Here is a 20,912-nt window from a genome sequence, read left to right on the forward strand (position 1 = left end):
ATTGTTGGTTAATGTTCACACATCAGTTCCATGTATTATCATTTTTCGTTCCAAACATTTTTATTAGAAATTGTTACAAATTTCAATATTGGATTTATTTCCCCCCCCCCCCCGCACTGCCAACCCACACCCCGGAACCTTATTATGCAAATTTGGCGCTGAATGACAGGAAACCGAAACCAGCCAATCTGTGCTCGAGATGTATAGTCACGTGTTCGTTTCTAAAGATGGCGGTAGTTGTTTGGAGTTTCTAGGCAGGTTTCTGCAGAAAATATCAACGCAATGCCACCTACGAGGCCTTCGTCAGCTCGCAAAAATGTGCCACAAGCCACCTTTTCTGCTTTCGCAAGGTATGTGCACCAAATCAAACGTTAATAATTAGTAAGTTGTGCACGGTTTAAGTTGAAATTTAGAGCAAAAACAACTTCCAGGGTTCGCCATCCAGTATTCGTTTGGTGAGGGTATCAACGTCTATTTCCGACATCTTTCTCCGCGTTTTAATTTGGACTGGGTTATTCATTGTACATGTCATTCTTGGCAGTGTCACGATTTTAGTCGTCCTGTTATGCCAATTCGTAGATATCACATTGAACTGGTGAATGCAATTTTCAAAATAAAGGCTTAGGCCTACAATGAACGCAGGCACTAGTGGCAAGTGGTAGGCCTAGCACAAATTAAGCCTTAGGGAAGTTAGACCTGTCGCAAATACTGCATGGTTGATTTTGCACAATGGTAGAAAGGCATTGTAGGAAGGAAAAAGAAAGACTTGCACAAGTTTCGTGTCTAGCATGCGCTTTTGCATTGTTACTCCCCCTGGAAATGTGCCAGATACATAGTTAATAGTACATTGACCGGAGGGGGTATCATTGTTAAAACATAGGGACCCAGGCCAGCACTTTGATTGTGTGTATGTACTGTACGTACATTGTACTGTACATTCGCTGTGTGTGTATGCACGGTATACGTGTTGTCGTTGCATGCACTGTGTACAACTTGCGTCCATCTGCCATTGCGTTTCGTTTTGTTCTCGTTGTGGTCTGATGTCGTCGACGTCCATCAAAAATGTCAAACAAGGTAGTAGGTAAGGAAGGGGATCTGAATGTAGACAAAGGATTCAAGAATTCTTGGAAATTTTCCTGGCTGGAAACCGAGGTGGACAGAGAATTAACCAAGGGGAAATCGATATATTATCATGACTTTCTCGTGAAAATTGACAAACCTGGGCACTGCAAGTGCACGTGGTGCGATGCGTGTTTGAAGCATTCGGTTGGTAGACTGAAGGACATCAAAAGGCATGTCTTCTCGAAGATAGAATTTTGTGGACTGCAAACTGCAAACACTACATTGCGGTTTTAGTTAAAATACTGTCCCGACCATACAATTGTCCCGTGTATGCAAAAAGCTTGGAGCTCTTGATATACCGATAACGCCTACATGTTGATGAGCACTTGTTCCAGACTGACATTATTGCATGGTACGTTAAAATACTTGGCTTGGGCATATGCTGTCATGTTAAGTCATTGGATGGGCCAGCGGATGTCGCCTGTGCCGTGCTATGCCTGCAATCGTGCTATGCGTGCGATTGTGCAGTCTGCATGGAGCGGGCTGGGCTGCCGGTGCGTGGTGGGCTGAGTGTATGATATCCATACATTTTGGTGGTGTAGCGCGATGTTCTGGTCGAATTTGAGCAATCAAGGAACAATGTGTATGCCGCTTTCTGTGTACCTCGCTGAACAGGGGCAGTCGATATGCACGTGTAGGGCACTATGGCCAAGAATAAAAAAAGGGCACTGCCATCTTAACGGTGAAGCACGATCACTTTTCAGCGGTCAAATGGGAGGGCACCGACGGCCATGGCCGTCGTGGCCATCGTGAAATTCAAGGCCTGTGGTACAAGTTGTCCAAGGTACAAGTTGCCCCTGGTACGAGTTGACTCGAAAGCACCGAGCCTACTCCAAATCACAAGTTAGGTTGGAGAAAAACATTTTGATTAACTTGGACAGAAGAAGTGCTTACCACTTCAGCACAAGGCCCGCCATTAGGCCTATCCTCTCTAAGAAACATAAATTTTATCAAAAGTTGAACCAGAAGGTGTGTTCTGCCCACAGCTGTGCAAGACTGCGCCATGTCCAGTCACTTCTGAGAGAACCTTCTGATCAGGATTCATCAGCCACTGATGCAGTCCTCTGCATTCTGGGAATCGATAGCAGGTTAGTGATTTAGCACAAAAGGGACAGAATTCATATATGTGTGCCAGCCCGCGCATTGAGCCCCGCCCCGAAGAGAGCTGTGATTGACAAAAATTGCGAATGTAGTCTTGTTTCTTGACCAGGATGGAGATTTGTTTTGATGAATCCAAAAGCCTGAGTCGGGTAACCAGACGAAAAACAAAATGGTGTCATTCGACTATTAAGTGGTTGTCTTTTGACAAACTCGGGTTAGAAATTTGAAGCTGTCTTGCTTAAATATTGTCAAAATTTACCTAAACAAGGCCTATCGGGATTGAGTAATGGCTCCTTAAGGTCAAAATGTTAGTTTGAGAAAGTGGACTTGGCTTCCTTATTATAGGAACAAGGTGCAAATGGTAATGAACCCCCAAAAATGTGACATCACAAGTCCCACAGCTTTAAGAAATGAAATCAGTGAAGTGATGGCTGTCTATAATTTTTCCTAAGGTACAATGAGGGTTGCCGAGAGTTGGCTAACTACCTTCTGTTTGGATTTCTGGATCTAAGAAAAGAAGAATCAGATAGGTATATTTTGAATTTGTAAAATATTTTCCTTACCAAGTGTTCAGATATAAAGTGTGGCCTTACATACAGTAAAATCTCGAAACTCCGCTTAATTCAAAGAATAATTCATTTCCGCCAAAAGAATAGGGTTTTATGTACAAAAACATATCAGTAACTCAAACTGCTCACGTTGACAGATACGTTTACCTTGAAGTTTTTTGTCAAAATACTTCCAGAAAGTGTAAACAGAGCGCGGGTCTAGTTATGAATCATTTGTGACTCAATCACTTCGTCTTTTCAGATGTATGCATTTTAAACTTTTTTGTTCATGATTATCAAAAGAAGTAGTTTAGAAATGATGATACTTAATTGTATAAAATTTGTGCTTGATTATTTTCATATCATTGCTTTCTAAACCACAGGACTGGAATCGGCGAAGATATTGCAGATGGTGAGTGTTCATTTGTTGGAAATCATAGCTCACTTTCATGGTAAATGGAATTATTCTGCAAAATGTGAATAATTAACCATTCATTTGTGTCCACATGCTGGAGAATGGTAATTTGAAATCATTTCTCAGTATTGACAGACCCCATAAATGCTAACCAAATACAGTTCGACCCATTCCAACTAAACTGCAGCCCTGCACAACCTGCCCAAGCCCCGCATAGCCAACCAAGGTCAGCCCAACTCGATCCATCCTAGCCCTGTCCTGCCAAAACATCTTGTACATCTCCAAGACTCCCACTTTCGGTAGTTTAAGAGTGAAATGAACCGGGGTAGATTTGAAATTAAAACGGGTGATAACCAGGGGTTTACCTCAAGGTTTTACAAGGGTAACTGGGTTTTGGTTTTGGCTTTTTTGAAAATAGTACCTGCTTTTTATCCATAGACCTCCTCATTCTGGTGAAGAAGGATAGCATCCATGTCCATTACATGCCCGCTGACCATGCCTACGTCATCCCCTACATAGCCCACTGGCACAATCTTCACTTACACTGTTTGACCGATGCCGAGGTAAGACCGTTCCGAGCAGACTCTTTAGCACGTGATAGTATCATCAGGAGTCTCTTTTGTATGGGGTGAATGGACATATCCGTCAAGAATAAGTTGTAAACGTTTTTTTTTTCTTGCCTGAAGGAGGGGAGGGGTCAGTTGTTAAAGATAAGTCAACACATTTCCTGTTTTGTTGTTATTTTTGCTCGCTTTTGTTTTTCAAATGTGCATGTTTTTTTTTTGGCCTGACAAAGAGTTGCCTGTTGTGATTTACCGGAGAATATCCCAAGGCACGATATTAAAGCAATCTCCTCAACTGTGGACCCCTGCAGGAAATTTTTTAATTACTTGACAAGCTAATATAGAGATCGGGCTTGAGTGACTTCCATGTAATTCACACTGCTAAAAAAAGGGGGGAAATTCTGAAGCTAATAATAATAAAAGCCTGAGGGCAAAGACTAATAAATTTGGCCGGCGCGCCATTGAAGGAGTTGAACAATCTGAGTGTCCAATCAAGTGTGTGAAAAGCCCATTCATCTCAACCCTCAGGGTACCAGCTCTCTCTAATGCACACTCTACCGGGCCCTGTCCAGGCAAACCTCCCCGTGCTGGTCCATGCACTTTCCAGTCAAATGCCCCCTGGCTTTATGGTAATTTGCCTGTCGCAGCACAGAGTAGAGACGGAGGCATTTGTGCCACTTATTAAACACAGAGATCATTGAAGAGATAACATCGTAAGATAATTATTCCTATACATGCATACATGCTAGGAATACCAAATAATGACATTTTCTGCCCGTTTCATTTATGTTTATGAGATGTTATTTTTATTGAAAACATTTGGAAAACCCCACTGTCAAATTTAGATGATTTTCGTGAATTATTAACCCAACCCTGGAGCAAAATTCTTGTAACCTTGGTGCAATGCATAGTTGTGTCAGTGACTTGAGGTGGTATGCCAGTGGCTTATTGCTGGAGTTGTTCAAAATTTAGCAATCTTTTGAGTTTATGCACATTCACTTTATTTGTGCTTGGAGTTCACTGTTTGGAGAAAAATGAAGAAAAACTCTGTTCGTTTTCAGCCCTTAAAGAGCAGGTCATGAAAAATCCATGGAATATGACACATTCCTGAGTGCATGGATAGTGCACATGTAAGGTCAATCTACAGAACAAAGACGGACAGAGACATTTCTCCCCCCCCCCAAAAAAAAATAAAATGCTGTGTATTCAATTAAATAAAGAGCACCTCATCGTGCGGTACGTTACCATCCTGGCAACATGGCATGCGTGACCACACATTCATGTTACGTCTGTCAAAAACTGTTGACACGCCGTCAGCACACATCCAACATACTTCCTTAATTAATGCTAAGTTGGTAATGTGCACATTTGTCTGACATAAAATACAATCTTGGTAAGTCTATCAGACCTGACTTGCATCCTTAAAACGGATAGCCATTCGCCAGCTGTATGTACCTTATGTCATTTTCCTGATCCACTGGTTTGGCTGAGCACAGTTCATTTCAAACCAGCCCGACATTTCCATGTGTTCACCTCCTTACAGCACAAGGAGAATGAGGATGCAGCAGAGAATTACAAGGTGCTCAGCTTTATCGAGATGGTTCGGGACTGCTCAAGAATAGGGGTTCCCTATTTTGCCAGAGGTAAGCTCGAGTGTATGATTGTTTTGGAGTTATCTGTAGATAACTGATTAATAGAAATGGTATTTTTAAATTTCTGACACTCAAGACTGGAGTTTTCCCAAGCTGTTTTTGATAATGTTGGCTAGAACTGTTTCAAGGGTTGATGGTAGAAAGATCAGCTGGCAGGGTGACTAACCTAAAAGGTCTGAACACCTAGTAAGTCAGGGGGAAACTGGCAAGGTAGACCAGGGTAATTGGCATGGATGGAATTTGAACTGGAGTCGAGATGGATGGTGAAAGGAGGGCTCATAAACTAGGCTGACCTCTTTTGGACTATCCAGGGCATTTCTAGTCCATTTTGTACATAATGCACCTGAGTTGAACTCTTGTGGAGAGAATTACTCAACACACTTGCAAAGTGTGCGAATTGAAAGGCACTCTCTTGTTGGGAGACCCAAGAAAATCCTAGCGATGGAAGAGTTTGTTTCCATTCACAGCAGCCAAAGATGCTAGGTTTTTGATTGCAATGCAACATGAATCCTTCGCAAATGATGTTATGTTGGATCTGTTCTTGTTTAAATGTCAGTCCGGCAATCTTCCTCTCTGTCTTTTCATAGACCATGTCCAGACGTTTGACCACTTTGCTGTGGAGAAGTGGCCCATTATTCAGACGTATGGACTGGAAGATTTTGGCACGTGAGTATCCAGTCCTCCAACTTCGTCACTGTTCCTCCTGCATCTTAGCAGGTCTGTAGGGCAGCCGCTTTGTGAAACTGACTTGATCGTTGAGCCGAGAACAGACTTTAAGTGTTTATTTCTTGATTTGTTTTTTGTTTCTCAGGGGTGGTTTCTTCACCATGAAACATGAGGTGAGTATAAACAATATTCTAACTAAAAACGAAGAACGTGCATCGGTTTCATTCAGACAAAATTTCTGCCGAATAAGAGAAACTTGCTAACACTGCGCATCTGTCGAATTTGTGTTTTGTCATATTTTTTCATTGTTTCCACATCTCCTAGACGTGGGAGAAAAGCTAGGAGGAAATGTTTGTGCTCGGTCTCTGTACAGTAAGATGTCTATAGATATGTCGACATTTTTCTTGGTCTTTCCCTGGTCACTATCAGTCTTCTTTTCTCTCATAGCTTTGCCCTCTCCTTACAGGTTGTCGACATGACCGAGTCCCTCTCTAGAATCTACGACATCGTGGATCCCGTCTCTCTGGAGAAGCTGGTTACGCAGCAGCTACCTTTGTTTGAGAGGCAGTGGAATGCTCTCCTGACCAATGTGGATATTTCTTTGTAAGTACCCCCCCTCCAAAAAAGACTACATGGTTGTTCCTATTTCTGCCATCAGCACTTAGAACGTTTGGAACCATGCTTAGCTGACTTCTGCAAAGAAATGTGGTCACTTGACCCTTTAGAAAAAGTAGTGCACTTCAAGTTGTCAAGAATGTTCCAGAAGTGGGGAGTGGCATCATTTGTGATTTTACTCCCATTTGTCTTGTTGATCTTGTTGAAAATTTCAGAACTACACAAGAAGAATAAAGCACTAATTCACACCCAAGGTGTTACTACTTTACACATTGACCGTGTGGGCATTGCAAGCGTTTAGATGACCCTCCCCCAATTAAAAAAAAAATAAATACGATTATTTATCATCTCCAATGGGCTTACAAAGGACCATAGTATGTCTTCATTGGGTTTGGCACAGAATCCTTCATCTTAACTTAAGTGGGATCTGTTTTTTTTTTTTTTTTTTTTTAATTCACTTTGTTCAACTCAATTATATTTTGAGTATCAGAGGAGAGAAATGTGGCTCTCTGTTATCGTGGATGTCTGTGATAAATGGCAAATGACTTAATTGATTCCGGCGACAATCTCCTAGCACCAAATTGTTCCCAAGAGAAATGAGTATGTTGAGCACTTGTGAATTGTGAAGATTTGATTGAAAAGGAATTATGTTTGTACAGTAACCTGTCAGTCCAACTTGCTGACTCACGAAGTTATTTTTTAATTTCAGCAAGGACAGATCCACTTTTGGGGAGCTATTGGAGAGCACAGTTGTAGAGGTATAAAAATTGTCCCCAACCCAATGATGGTTTATGCATTGCATTTTTTAATCAAATTATTTAATTCTAGAAATTACATTTCATTCATTAAACATACTTTCATGGTTTATATTTGATCTGGTAAAAAAAAAATGTGTTTTTAATTGTATCTGGGAAAGGAAATTTATGCCCTCTTTAAATTTCTTTTTGGATAAGACTATTTATGGGTTACTTATGAAATGTGCTGACTAATGCACGGACCGCTGGAATCTGTTTTTTCCACACAGCCACTGAAAAGTTTCTATAGCCACGGTCGTGTTGCCAGCCGAAGATCGGACACAAGGTAAAATATATTTATGTTTGCCAAATTCCTTCTACCAGATTTACATGGTTTCATGAACATTAAAGCGAACCATGGTTAACAGCCCAGTAACATGATGAAGTTAACATGACTTAACCCTAGCCCTGCCAGATGCAGCACAGTGCATCAGGTGAAAAAGTCTGATGCACCTTGATGCACTGGGCAATCAACAGCGGGGAACCAGCTGCCAATTGTGAGACAGGAGGTGTATGGAGGAAAGAATAGATTCTTCCGTGGTCCCATTGGACAATGCCATTGCTGGAACTTGTGGTTACTGGTAACCACTGACTGCCAGGCCATTATTTGGCCTTAGGGACAGCCCACCTGTCCGATCTTTTTGCACTGGGCAGGCAAACCACTTTGAAAAATGATACGGACTGATGTGCCGGGCATGGTTTCTAGCCAAAACATCCTGGAGGGTTAGGGATCATATCAGGGTCAAGATTTCTCAGGTAATTCTTGTTGGTGTTGAGTTTTGGTTCCCTCCCTATCGAGCTACTGTTCACATGTGTTCTGGGGCTGGACACTTAGCCACGGTTTAGTGATTGGGGATACTTGTGAGAAGAGTGTCATAATAGCTGTTGCTCTGAGCTTGTAGTATCAAGTTGTACACTTCCTTGGGCATTGAGATGGTCACGTGATTGCCATGTGACCCGTCAAGCAGCCCCTTTATTGGCACATATGTATCTCTTGTAAATATCCGTTGTTTTTACATCAACCACTACATGCGATCATTTCAGTCTTTCCCCAAAAGACCATTTTTCCTGGCAGTTAAAGAAAACTGCTTGTGTGGGATGATTTCCAAGTTCTGGTTTAAATTTTGTTGATGGATGCAGGAAACCGTTTGTGTTTTTCGGCCAGCGTTCTGGCAGTACCACAACACCCGACACGGACGGCACTGTGGGTACTTCAGGGGTCAGCAAGAGTGCGGCCAAGCATATGGTAAGAGAAAACCAACCCTTCAGCATTTTTGGGGCAGGTGACCCTTGCCCAACCACATCCCCCACATGTACTGCTTTAACTGTACTCACAAATCCATCAACCATATTCACCAAGGAATGATAAACTGAACTTCCGATAAAGAAATGAACCCCCCCCCTGAATCAGTCCATGTTGGGGTTGTTGGTGTATCTGACTGAAAAAAAATCAAATTGTTAATGTTCCGGTTATTTTAGGGTAAAATAATGAATTAGACTTCACTTAGTATTTGTACCTTTTCTGAACGGCAAGGAACAACCTATAGATTGATGTATTGCATGACAAATGAAGGCCCCAGAAGCACAGTGTTCATGGGAATTCTTGACAACTAGAATAAAACAGCAAAGTGTGGCTGATGAAGATTTCAGCTTACTTCATTACTGGAAGAAAAGACAAGCTTTCCAACTGAATTGTTCCCCCCCCGTTTTGCCGGTGCCAGATTTGCCAGGCGGTGGGCCCTAAGAGTCCCCTGTGTTGTGGGCGAACTTACTTCTTTGGCAGTGGGCACACCCCCTACCCTGTGACGGGAGGTACTCCCAGAGCCCCTAGACCACCCAAGACAGATATAGAGTGAGTAGCATCTACTCAAGATTATTAGTTATCACATTGATGCTGTTAACACCAAAGAGACAAAAACCTCTTGTCCTGGGGTTCAGTTGGCACCTCCTGCAAATGCAGAACCAAGACAAATTTTGTGACATCCGTATTTGTATTTTCTCATTGGTATTTAGCGCTATCCTGATGATTTGTCTCCTCAATCCCGTAAGGTCCTCCAAAACCCTTTTTATTGATTTTAAAGGATCTGGGTAATTGATATGCAAAACTGCTGCTCAAGATTCTGTGAAGCTGTTGGCCAGCAATATTGTGGCACAAACTGAAATTTAATACTATTTAATTATAGGGCTTGAAAGATATTTGAAGGGAGGGAATTTTTCGGTGACGTTTCTCAGCTCAGTGGTTTATTTCTTGTCTTTCCCGGTCAGACTCTTGTCTATCCTCTACAAGGTTGCAATAGACGCAGTGCTGGCTTCCATCCAGGCCTACGGACAGTCCACAAGTGCAAAAGAGGTCAGGTCGGAGCATGTGCTGTTTATATTTGTGCCTGTCCAGTGGTTTGTGTAAACAAAACCTCAAGCGTTCTAGCAAAAGAAAATTCTTAGTCCTTGGGAAGGTCTTTGTTTTCTTTCTGGGCATTTTTGTATGGAGAGAATAATGCATTCTCCCTCTCGGTAGTCACTTTTCTGTTCCTTCGGGCAGTGTGGAATCAGTTGTGATTCTATGCTTTTTTTTTGCTCCATTGTTTGTCTTCCAGGTAGAGGCAGTGTGCAGACACACTCTGATGGAGGGTTGTGCAGACCACATGCTGAATGTCGAAACATACGCTACAAGGTACTTGACCGTAAAACTCAAAACATGTGGATTCTGTTAACATTACAGAGTGGAATTGATGGTTGAAAGCCAGTGTTGGATACAATTTGTTTTATCCAATTTCAATGAATTGTGCTTGTTTAATACACCTGTTTGATCAAACACTGCTCATCGGAGCACATGCCAATGTGTCTTGGCTTTTAATCTTCATGTTGTGGTTGTCCAGCTTTTGTGTAGACCCTAACAGCGATTCCATGATTCCGAAATTATTTCACTGTAACATGGAATGGACATAGTTTTTATGCATTGCATAATGTGTGGTAACTTAAGACTGTGAATTTGATTTTGTACAGTAATTTTGGGGAAAATGACAGTCCCTTGCAAAACAAATTCCTGTGAACATGACAGAGAAACTGACGGATAAGTTGATTATTATTCACAGAATGCAGTTTTCCCTAGAGGCTTTTGATCACTTTGGCAGTCTGGTTTCCTTGGAGGAAAGCAAACCATCACCCCTGGTGAAAATGGTAAGGCTTAGTTAGGCTACGTGAACTTGTTTAGTTTTGGAAACATTTCAGATCTTCACTATCTACTGAAAGCATTGAAAGTGTACCCCTTGATAAGATTTTCACAGCTTGAACATTCAGCCCTCTTTTAATACACCGAAAAAAAGGGAGGTCTTTTCCTGAATGAAGATGGTGTCACTGTCTAGAATGCTGTCTCAGATGGTTTCCATCGGTGTGGATCACGCTAGTTCTTCATTAGAAGAATATTGACCAATTGTCTTGCAAGTGTGCAGTAAGATTGCCGTGAATTGAACATTGAACTGTTTGCCAACACCACCAGGCAAGCCTCAGACTCACTGACATCGACAGTCTGGAGCATCATGGGAGCTCCCTGGGATCTCTGCTGTTCTCCGAGAGTTTCTTGGACTCAAGAATCGCCGTTTCTCATTCTGGTAAGGTCCCAGACCTTAAGGGGTTTAATGTGTTCAAAGACGTCACGCCCTCGTCAGGATCTGCACTCGGTTTGGAGCTTCCTACGCAGTGTAATCAGTGTTCCGTGATGAGCCATTAATCCTAACACTCCTCAATCTTTCACCTGTGGGAGGACTGAGGACTGTTAGGGTTAACTTAGATGCAGGTGTTGACTTATGGATTATGAATTGGAGCAAGACATGTTTTGTCAGAGTGCATTTTTTTGTCTGCCTTGGTGGTTTATTTCCATATGGTTACAGCCCCTTGCATTCCGTTGCAGGTCAGCGTCCTACCATTGACAGCCAGTGTCTGATTCTGACCAGCCATGTTCCAAGATACGTCTCCTGGGCTGTAAGTTGATCTTGCCGCAATTGTTTGGTGCACCCAAAACCCTAATTTTTCAGTCTGTTAAGAATTTGTAGAATTTCACAAATATCACTGAGTATATGATGTGTGCAATTTAAGGTCATTTCAATGGCAGCAGCAAGTGGTTACTGTCTATGATGTTCAGTTTTGTGTCTGATGAGGTCGAATCTTTCACTTCATTTTCAGGTTGATGTAGCAGACAAGATCACGTCCAAACTCAGGGAGACGTTCACAAAGGTAAAAGAAGTTGTTTTCTCTGAAGCTGGAAGATTGTCTGAAGGCATGCCTTACTTGTGTTCCAGTTGCCAATATGTATGGACCTGCTTTGTTTTAGTCTTTCATGATCTGTTGTGTCTGTCTTTATTGGCTGACCTGATTTACAGTCGTCGGATGTGTTTGGCAAGGTTCTGCTCACCGGCGAATCCATCGTTGCCTTGGGAAGTAAGGAGCTATCCGCGGCTCATGAAGGTAGGGACAAATTCCTTACACTACGGTCCTGTAAACACAGCCATTGGTGGGAACACTTACTTTTCAAGAACAGCTTGCATTCCCATCGTGAACGTGAAGAACACTGAATATTTAGAGTTTTGACATCTCTCAAAGTTGTGTTTTTAAAAAAACCTGATATTCTTAGAATATTTCAGATTGGTACAAAGCAGTTTCTGGAAAAGAAAGAAAAAGAGGGTTGCACGCTACGTGTCCATTTGTGTGTCTTAACTTAAGCTGCTGTACAGAAAGTGACTACTAAAAGCTCAAGGATTACAGAGTGCCTGCCAGGTTTCTGTTTTCTCTTTTCCTGCAGGTCAGTTATACATCTGTGAGAAGGGGCTCGTGTTCCAAGACAGCAGGCATGGAGTGGTCATCTTCCCCAAGTCCTACTTTGAAGAGATGCAATTCTTTGATGGGGTCAGTGGCATGAAAACAACAGCTGCCCTCTATAGGCAAAAAAGAGTGATTTCTTTTTCTTTTAGAAGTGTATGCACTTGAGATACATGGCAGCGATGAATGTACAATTTGGGGGGGGGCAGGATGAAAAAGAAGATTCTTGGCATTTGCCAGCCCCTTCTAGAAATCAAAAATTGTAATCTTAGATAATGTGTCGGTAGAAAAATTTCTGGTCAAAATGTTCTGTTTTGGATTGACGAAAAAGGGGAAAAATTGGAACTAAATTCTGCCATGTGACTGAAAATCTCATCTTTCTTGAAGAGTTTTGTACCACGTCCCAGGGATTGAAGCAAAGTTGACTTGAAGAACCAAAATTTCTGTCTTCTGTCTTCCTGTAGGATTCCTCCAGCGTGATAGCCGCCCTGGTGATCACGTACAGGCATTCCCTACAGCAGTACCTGCCCATGCACTACCACAACCAAGGGGACATGGTCATGTTTACTTTCACTCCTAAAACCAGAGCACACAGGGCCTTCTACAGTGAGGTACAGCATGGCTTCAGATTTGACTGACTGGCTAACTCACTGACTGGGTGACTGACTCACTGACTCGCTGACTGACTCACTCACTGACTCACTCACTGACTGGGTGACTCGCTCACTGGCTCACTGACTGACTCGCTCACTGACTGACTCACTCACTGACTGGGTGACTCGCTCACTGACTGACTCACTGACTGACTGACTGACTGACTCACTCACTGACTGGGTGACTCGCTCACTGGCTCACTGACTGACTCGCTCACTGACTCACTCACTGACTGGGTGACTCGCTCACTGGCTCACTGACTGACTCGCTCACTGGCTCACTCACTCCAGCTATATCTAGAGCATGTTACAAGTGAAAACCATGCTGTTTTCTGTGTATTCAAAGGTTACTATTTAAAACTGTCCCTATTTTATGAGAGCCGGTTGTCCTTTTGGCAAGACTGAAGCCTAACTTTAGTTGACCAATTTGAAGAGTTACTTGAAGGTCTTTGGTGTCATTTGACAACCTCTTGATAAGAGGGTCGTACAGAAATTATCAGTTATCTTTGTGCTTCACCGTTGTACATAAACAAAAAACCTGCTGTGGCTTATGATATTTAAACTACTTTTTACTTGTTGAAATGTAACCAAGTGATGAGTTCATTGACCAATCAGAATTTGTTTCAGTTCTGTCTGCGGTGTTGAATTATTCAGTAGTGATGTATGTGTTGATCCATCCAGTGATTGCTTCGACAGGTCATCTCTCTGTGGCTGAAGACATCAGACGATCCACTGCTAAAATTGGTTGACAAGGTTCCTGAGTACTTTGTTGCTCCGTAAGTTTATCATGTCCATTATTCATGGTCTTCAAACTAATTTTAAATGGTCAATGTTGCCATCTTGTGCCATCACATTTTTGTCAGAAATTTTCTTTGTCTAACTCTGTCACAGACACGCGGAACTCCAGATGCAGTATGCCCAGGCTAATAAGCTCAACGTGGACGCTCGACCCATCAGCGTAGCCATGGCCAATCTTCACCACCTGAAAAGGTCTGTGAATCCATGAACATTTCGGCAGAAAGCAACACGGCAGATTTAACCCACAACAAATTTCCAAGACTGTTTTATCCTGGCTTGACTGAGGTTTGGTAAATTTCGCGCGTGTGCTCCATTCATTGCCTGATATCAGGATGTGCCCATTGTAGTGTCAATGTGTAAAAGCTCAAATTCTATTTTCATTTGCGCTTCAGAGGCCATGAATGAGAGAAAATAAAGGTAATTTCCATTCTCCGAGTTGACACGCAATCATTTCTAACTTCAATCATTTTTTTTCCGCCTAGGTTTCTGGACCACTTTGCTGCTAGCAGTGTTGGTGACGTGCCAATACCGGACAAAGATCTAGCATGCGTCTTGAATCAGAAACCAGCCGACCAAGTTGACGATTCCAAAGAGAATGGAGAGGTGAGATTTGGGATTGGATTTGTAAAAGTTATGCCTCTTTTATGTCATTAGCTATCGACACAGTTCAGTTTTGCAGAGACTGCCGGCGAGGAAACCTTGGTGACATGCAGGTACACATTCTGAGGCGCTAAGAAGCTGGACTTTTGACGTTGCTGCTTTGTCATTTCAGATCGTGGCGACCATCATCACAGGCATCCCAGGCAGTCATAAAGACAACCTGTGTAACATCCTGACAAACATGGCCAAAGAACAGAGCAGGTGGGTAGAACATGCAAGACTTCTAATCTTTCTTAAAGGCGTCTCCAGCCAGCATCATTCTTTTTTGTGAAACGCAACATAAAATTTAGCAAATACCAGAGAGAAAACAAAAGAAGTGGTTGCCCTTTGGCATACACAGTCTCTTATGGTGCTTAGTGTTTGGTTCAAAGAATTTGTAACATTCTTTGTCAAACATTGACTTAATTCGTTCATGGAAAACTCAATATTGATATTCGAGGCTTTTTTTACAATTGGTACTTTTGCTTCATGAATTTTCTTCTTTGTCAAGATCTATTAAATTTGATAAATTCAGATTTGTTTGTATACTTTGAAGTTGGTGTAACTTCAATTTTCTTCTTGTAGGTGGGTGACCCTGCGACAGCCCTATGACTCAGCTGATGCGTTTAGCACCGAGGCCCTGCAGACGTCACTCAGTGCCGTCCTGCTAGCCAGCAAGAAGAGGAACGTACGGGCAGCAACTGGGGGCCGCAAGAAGATGAGAGTGCTCATCGCCACCCCTGGGTAGGAGGATGGGAAGATCTTTGCCCCTTCTAATACTAAGATTTCAGCCACAGCAGTCTTTGAATTTATTTCTGATTAAACCAGCCAACTCTCTAACTGTTGATGAAATTCACAGTCAGATGATGATTAAATTATGATTTAATTTCTGTGTTCTGTATGCTCGGATTTGGCCTGACCAGTTGACCCCAACAAGCTTTACAGTCCAGTGGTTATTAAAGATGTTTGCTCTGAAGCGGAGGGTTGTAGGTTTGAGACCCTCCTGAGTAAACTTGTGAATTTGTTTTTTTCCCACGAGGTCTCAGAAAGCACTGAACATACGGTGCATCATAAATAACGGCAAAGAGCAAAGTCAGCCAACTCACTCCTTGTCAATGCTTTCTGACGTCCCTTTAGCTTCGCAGACACGCCGGAACGCACTGAACATACGGTGCATCATAAATAACGGCAAAGAGCAAAGTCAGCCAACTCACTCCTTGTCAATGCTTTCTGACGTCCCTTTAGCTTCGCAGACACGCCGGAACGCACTGAACATACGGTGCATCATAAATAACGGCAAAGAGCAAAGTCAGCCAACTCACTCCTTGTCAATGCTTTCTGACGTCCCTTTAGCTTCGCAGACACGCCGGAACGCACTGAACATACAGTGCATCATAAATAACGGCAAAGAGCAAAGTCAGCCAACTCACTCCTTGTCAATGCTTTCTGACGTCCCTTTAGCTTCGCAGACACGCCGGAACGCACTGAACATACGGTGCATCATAAATAACGGCAAAGAGCAAAGTCAGCCAACTCACTCCTTGTCAATGCTTTCTGACGTCCCTTTAGCTTCGCAGACACGCCGGAACGCACTGAACATACGGTGCATCATAAATAACGGCAAAGAGCAAAGTCAGCCAACTCACTCCTTGTCAATGCTTTCTGACGTCCCTTTAGCTTCGCAGACACGCCGGAACGCACTGAACATACGGTGCATCATAAATAACGGCAAAGAGCAAAGTCAGCCAACTCACTCCTTGTCAATGCTTTCTGACGTCCCTTTAGCTTCGCAGACACGCCGGAACGCACTGAACATACGGTGCATCATAAATAACGGCAAAGAGCAAAGTCAGCCAACTCACTCCTTGTCAATGCTTTCTGACGTCCCTTTAGCTTCGCAGACACGCCGGAACGCACTGAACATACGGTGCATCATAAATAACGGCAAAGAGCAAAGTCAGCCAACTCACTCCTTGTCAATGCTTTCTGACGTCCCTTTAGCTTCGCAGACACGCCGGACGTGGTGCGCGCAATCACCTGTCACCCAGGCCCAGAGGTAGCTCAGCTGGTGCGCATCGGTGCCGTCACTGCCTGTGTGGACGCGCACAACACCTTCATGGCTCACAGGTTGGTGGCAGTCTTGTCCATGCGACGGTTATTCTGAAGAAAGAGTTCCTGTAGCCTTGAAATAATGGATCACCGTATTCGAAATGCATTTCAACATTTGGTTTATTTTTTTGGGGGGGGGTTTTGACTGCAGATATACCTTCCCAAAGCTGCTGGACCAGTGTGCCCAGGGTTGGGTCAACAACGTGCTCTTCACAAGCTCTACCCCAGGACCAGTGAGTCCCTGACGAAATTAGCCCAAATTTTTCTCTGTGTCTGAGCTGCTCATATTCAAATGATTTACTTAATCTTTTATTACTCTCTATCGTCCTTCAAACTGTAAGCATAGGAAAATGCAACATGCTCAAAAAGCCATTTTGATATGTGGTATAACTTCATGGTGATTGGTTTATGTGATGACTGGTATGCTTTTCCCAAGGATCCTGTGTTATCCATGGTGCAAGAACTCCTACGAAGGGTCAATCCAGGTCTAGCCTTCATCCTGGCCAACAAAGGCGAAATTTCAAGGTGAATTCTTTCTTCCTCGCGCCCTATGCACACTTGATAATGCAGTACTCTGCATGGACACGTTGATATGCATTACATAGTATCTGTGGAGAGGTTTGACTTGATGTGTGGCCATTTCTGGTTTAGAGATGGTTGTTTTCATGGCGTTATTAAGTAGATGGTACATGACCGAATGTGATTGAGTATGGTTCTCCAATGTTTCAGGCACAAGAAATAGATTGCATATCAATTCGGCTGCAACACTCTGCCCCTTCGTGTATTTTTGTTGATCTCTTGAATTTGTTGTGTTAAATTTCTGCATGGCAGAAGTGAAGATGTGGACATGATCCTATCTGAGTCACTGTTCAACACGCCCAGTATGATCAGAGCTAGGCACCTTCTGTGCCCAGGCTGGTAAGTGTTGGCTTGGTTTTTTTGGGTACTGTGTAGGGCTTTCATACTCGACTGAGCTGGTTTACCTTGTCATAAGATTTCTAGTTACAGAATGGGGAACTTGTGTTAGTCAGCAACAAAATCACTCTGACCAATTTGAAAGTACTTGTGTGGATTAGAATTGTTCTACAAAATTTAGGGCTGTGCTGAATATTCAAATATTAAGATATTCATTGTAAATCGAATGATCAAGTATTATTTTTCAAAATTAATTATTTGGGGATAAAAATCAATGAAAGAAACTAGGAAAAAATAGGAGGCACACTATTGCATTCTTCAAAGATGTAACTAAAAGGCAGCTGCATATGTGTGACCAATAATAAAGCGGAAAATTCTTTTTAAAGTTTTTGTTCTATGTGTTGTAAAATAGGAATATTTTGTTTCTGCCTTTGTGGGACTTTGGTACAGCTGAATAGTTGAAAAGATGTGATCAAAAGGAAGGTGAAGTATCCGAATGTTCAATTATTGGCATTGACTCGACCAGAGCAGTATTCTCTGATGGATTTAATATCCACAACCAGTGCAACGGCTCCTTCATTGATTCTTGAGAGTTGGCTAAAGTGCTGTGTAGAACATTGAGAAGAGGTAGCATTTGGAGAACCACAACTACACAGAAAAGAAGAAGTCACAGAAAATGAGGAATCACAGAAACTGATATTTTTTCATGTCGAGGTTGGAGGGTCGGTTCGGCTCTGGTGCCCTCTACCCAGCCATGACCGCTGTTGTGCTGAAATTTAGCCAGCCCCTGGAGAGAGGGAAGCTGCTTGTCAAGCTGCGAGATCTCCGAGACCAAGCAGCCTCCAGGAATTCCTTCACTGGGAATGTGTACTGCGTGACAGGACGCACCAAGTTCACAGGTAGTCTTCTGGTTCTGTTCCCTGCTGAACTTTTGAGTTGAATTTGAAAATGATGGATGTTATCCTAAATCTTATGACACTTTGGAATTAAACTTTGAATTTGCTGAGCTTAATACTCCATTACAACATCGCGTCATTTGACGTTACCACCTTCCAGCTGAGTTTGTTAGAGTCAGTCTCTCAGTGTCTGGTTAGACCTGGTACATGGATACCACACTGCTTAACGTTGTTGTCAGCGCGTAACCCCGATTGGCTGATTTTCCCATTTTAACTTCCGACATATGCTGGTAAATTGAACAATCGGGTACCAGTTTTCTCGTTTTTACTTCAGCACCACCAGGTGTCTTCACGTACGAAGCTGGTTGTTCATTTGGGATGCAAACAGGTCCACACTCTCCAGGTCTTCTCGAAAGCCACCACTCTTGGAGTAGAGATTGATTCCGCATGATGTGTCCAAAACCTTCTCTAAGGCTAGCCTCCACCAGTTTTAAATCTTACTTACACGTAGGTTTGCCTCTTAACCTTTCAGTAACATTCCTGCTTCTGTCTCTGTCATTGGCACAGACTCGGACCAGCTGATGGAGTTACAGAGCGTCACCCTGAGCAGTTACATCTCCCTCACCCCGGTCCCCGAGACAGTGGCCATCCGTCCCCCTTCAGCCCCCCCGTCCCCCACCCCACCGCCACCCCACCAGCCCATGCCCCCCAATGCTTCCATCGCGGCAGGTCCCAGCGCAGCCAATGGGCCCAACGAGAAGGGAGACAATTGCCACTCCTACTGCCTGGTGTTCACAGGCTGCGACCTGGAGGCGGGCCAGTTGAAGGAGTGGCTGAGGGGTTGTGGCAGGCAGAGGCCGACCAAGAAGCCGCTCAAGACAAAACAGTCGCTTACCAAGGAGGAGAGGAAGAGAATACATGTAATTGGATGTGTCACAGTTTAGAAAAAATACAGCGATTATTCACTCTTATTTCCAAACCTTAAGAGAAAGAGGAATTCAACCAAAAAAAATCACGAATGGGTAAGTGAAGCATCCTTGTGCCATCGTAATCTTTCACTTCATACTGCCATGTTTATGGATTTCTGTCTGTAGGTAAAACATCACCTTGATGCCCTACCCCAGGGCTGGTTCTACAACGGCTCACAGTATGTCAGCATGGCAGGGGAGAAGACGGATACCCATCCGGGTGAGAACAATTAGTTACTAAATGGAAACATCTACAGCTTGTCAAGGAAGAAAGCTGCACCAGCCAGCCCTGACTGAACAACAGCCTGTAACATGTCTTGTGTTGTACCTGCTCACGGAGTTCACTCCAGAAGACTGCATATGTGATTACTTTAACAAAAGGAGTGATGTAGACGAAACTTACCCAGAGTGTTCTATGCCATTTGGCTTCACTTCATGAAATTGAACATTCAGTCTGTCATTTAAGGTATTCATGCCATTGCATTCATTATTTGCATGTTACTAGCCGAGTGCTTTAGAGTTGCATGAGTATGACCGGTCTGTATTCTGTGTTTCTCTCTTCTAGATATGGACGCCTTCATCAATGAGTACTTGAAGCTGGCCAACAAGATTGTGGAAGAGTATAATGCACGAATTGAATCCGAAGACTACAAGGATCTGTTTGCTCAATGAAGCGGGGTCAGTGACTACAGGTCAATGATCAGAACCTGTCAGATTTGATTTGTTGACCCATTGTGCCGTTTCCCGAGCAATGATGCATCTTCTCGTATAGGAGGGCGACAAGAGGGGGTAGCATGTTTTGGTTGGATTTCACTTGAACTCCTCCTCTTGAAGACTGCATTTTAAAAAGTTGAAATATTGTTGACATCCTGTGAAAAGTAAATCAGTTTCCAACGACGGGAGGTGACCATACATGACTTAGAATTTCAGCTTTCAACTTGAGAATTCTGGAAGCAGTGCAGTTGTTTCTGTGCTGGTTGTTCGTGGGACATTGATGCCAGCATTGATGATGCCATATTTGGTATGGTATGTTGGCATGACAACTATTCGACTGATTGATTGTATAAATGCTAAGATTGAAAAATGCAATAGTTGGAGTTGAACCACCCAGCTCAAAATACCATTCCTGGCATTGACTAGGGTATTTCAGAGTTGGCAAGTTTGCATCACGTCCATTTTCTGCATTCAACCCAAATTTGATGAGGAATGAGATGTAAATGAGCGACATTCCTGATAAAATTCGCATCAAATTTTCCAGACCCAGTCTTATTACAGAAAGAGTTCAGCAGAGAGCAAAGAATTGATACTTTATGTACTTGGAATGTGTTCAAAGGTTTGAACGACAATTTTTTTTGTAGTCGTTTGCTGTGTTGACATTTGGTATTTGCCTTTATGAGGAAGATTTCCGTCCAGATTTGGTTGTCTTCTGAAGCCAAAATTGGATGAGATATTTTAAAAAGTTGTTTGTACACTGCAGTTTTCAAAGTGCCGCATTGTATCATTTCACATAACTGGCACAAGTGTTGGTATTTGAATTCACTTTTTGTATATTTTGTATACATTTTTATTGTGAAGATTTATTAAATTTGATGTGTATTGTGTTCAGCTGTTTAGCATCATTAAAAAGAGTTAATTCAATTTACAAA

General features: G+C 42.8%; 1 protein-coding gene across 1 annotated transcript; it reads left to right on the plus strand.

Annotated features, from left to right (window-relative positions):
- Positions 1 to 219: 219 nt before the first annotated feature.
- On the plus strand, positions 220 to 20,912 carry c20orf194 (chromosome 20 open reading frame 194). The gene is made up of 35 exons (XM_087144829.1): positions 220 to 350; positions 2,109 to 2,210; positions 2,676 to 2,753; positions 3,155 to 3,183; positions 3,625 to 3,749; positions 5,293 to 5,392; positions 5,989 to 6,067; positions 6,213 to 6,240; positions 6,534 to 6,670; positions 7,392 to 7,440; positions 7,707 to 7,762; positions 8,617 to 8,722; positions 9,198 to 9,328; positions 9,742 to 9,826; positions 10,071 to 10,147; positions 10,569 to 10,653; positions 10,973 to 11,084; positions 11,384 to 11,454; positions 11,656 to 11,706; positions 11,853 to 11,937; positions 12,272 to 12,375; positions 12,753 to 12,899; positions 13,638 to 13,717; positions 13,833 to 13,931; positions 14,222 to 14,342; positions 14,512 to 14,600; positions 14,964 to 15,122; positions 16,380 to 16,505; positions 16,639 to 16,720; positions 16,924 to 17,012; positions 17,319 to 17,405; positions 18,117 to 18,301; positions 18,866 to 19,218; positions 19,393 to 19,486; positions 19,832 to 20,912. Exons 1-35 carry the CDS (start codon positions 283 to 285, stop codon positions 19,936 to 19,938), a joined length of 3,576 nt encoding a protein of 1,191 aa, XP_087000955.1. The 5' UTR covers positions 220 to 282; the 3' UTR covers positions 19,939 to 20,912.

Source organism: Acanthaster planci, linkage group LG13 (assembly GCF_054643075.1).
Source record: "Acanthaster planci isolate LZ-2023a linkage group LG13, COTS_SCS, whole genome shotgun sequence".
NCBI classification, from domain to species: domain Eukaryota; kingdom Metazoa; phylum Echinodermata; class Asteroidea; order Valvatida; family Acanthasteridae; genus Acanthaster; species Acanthaster planci.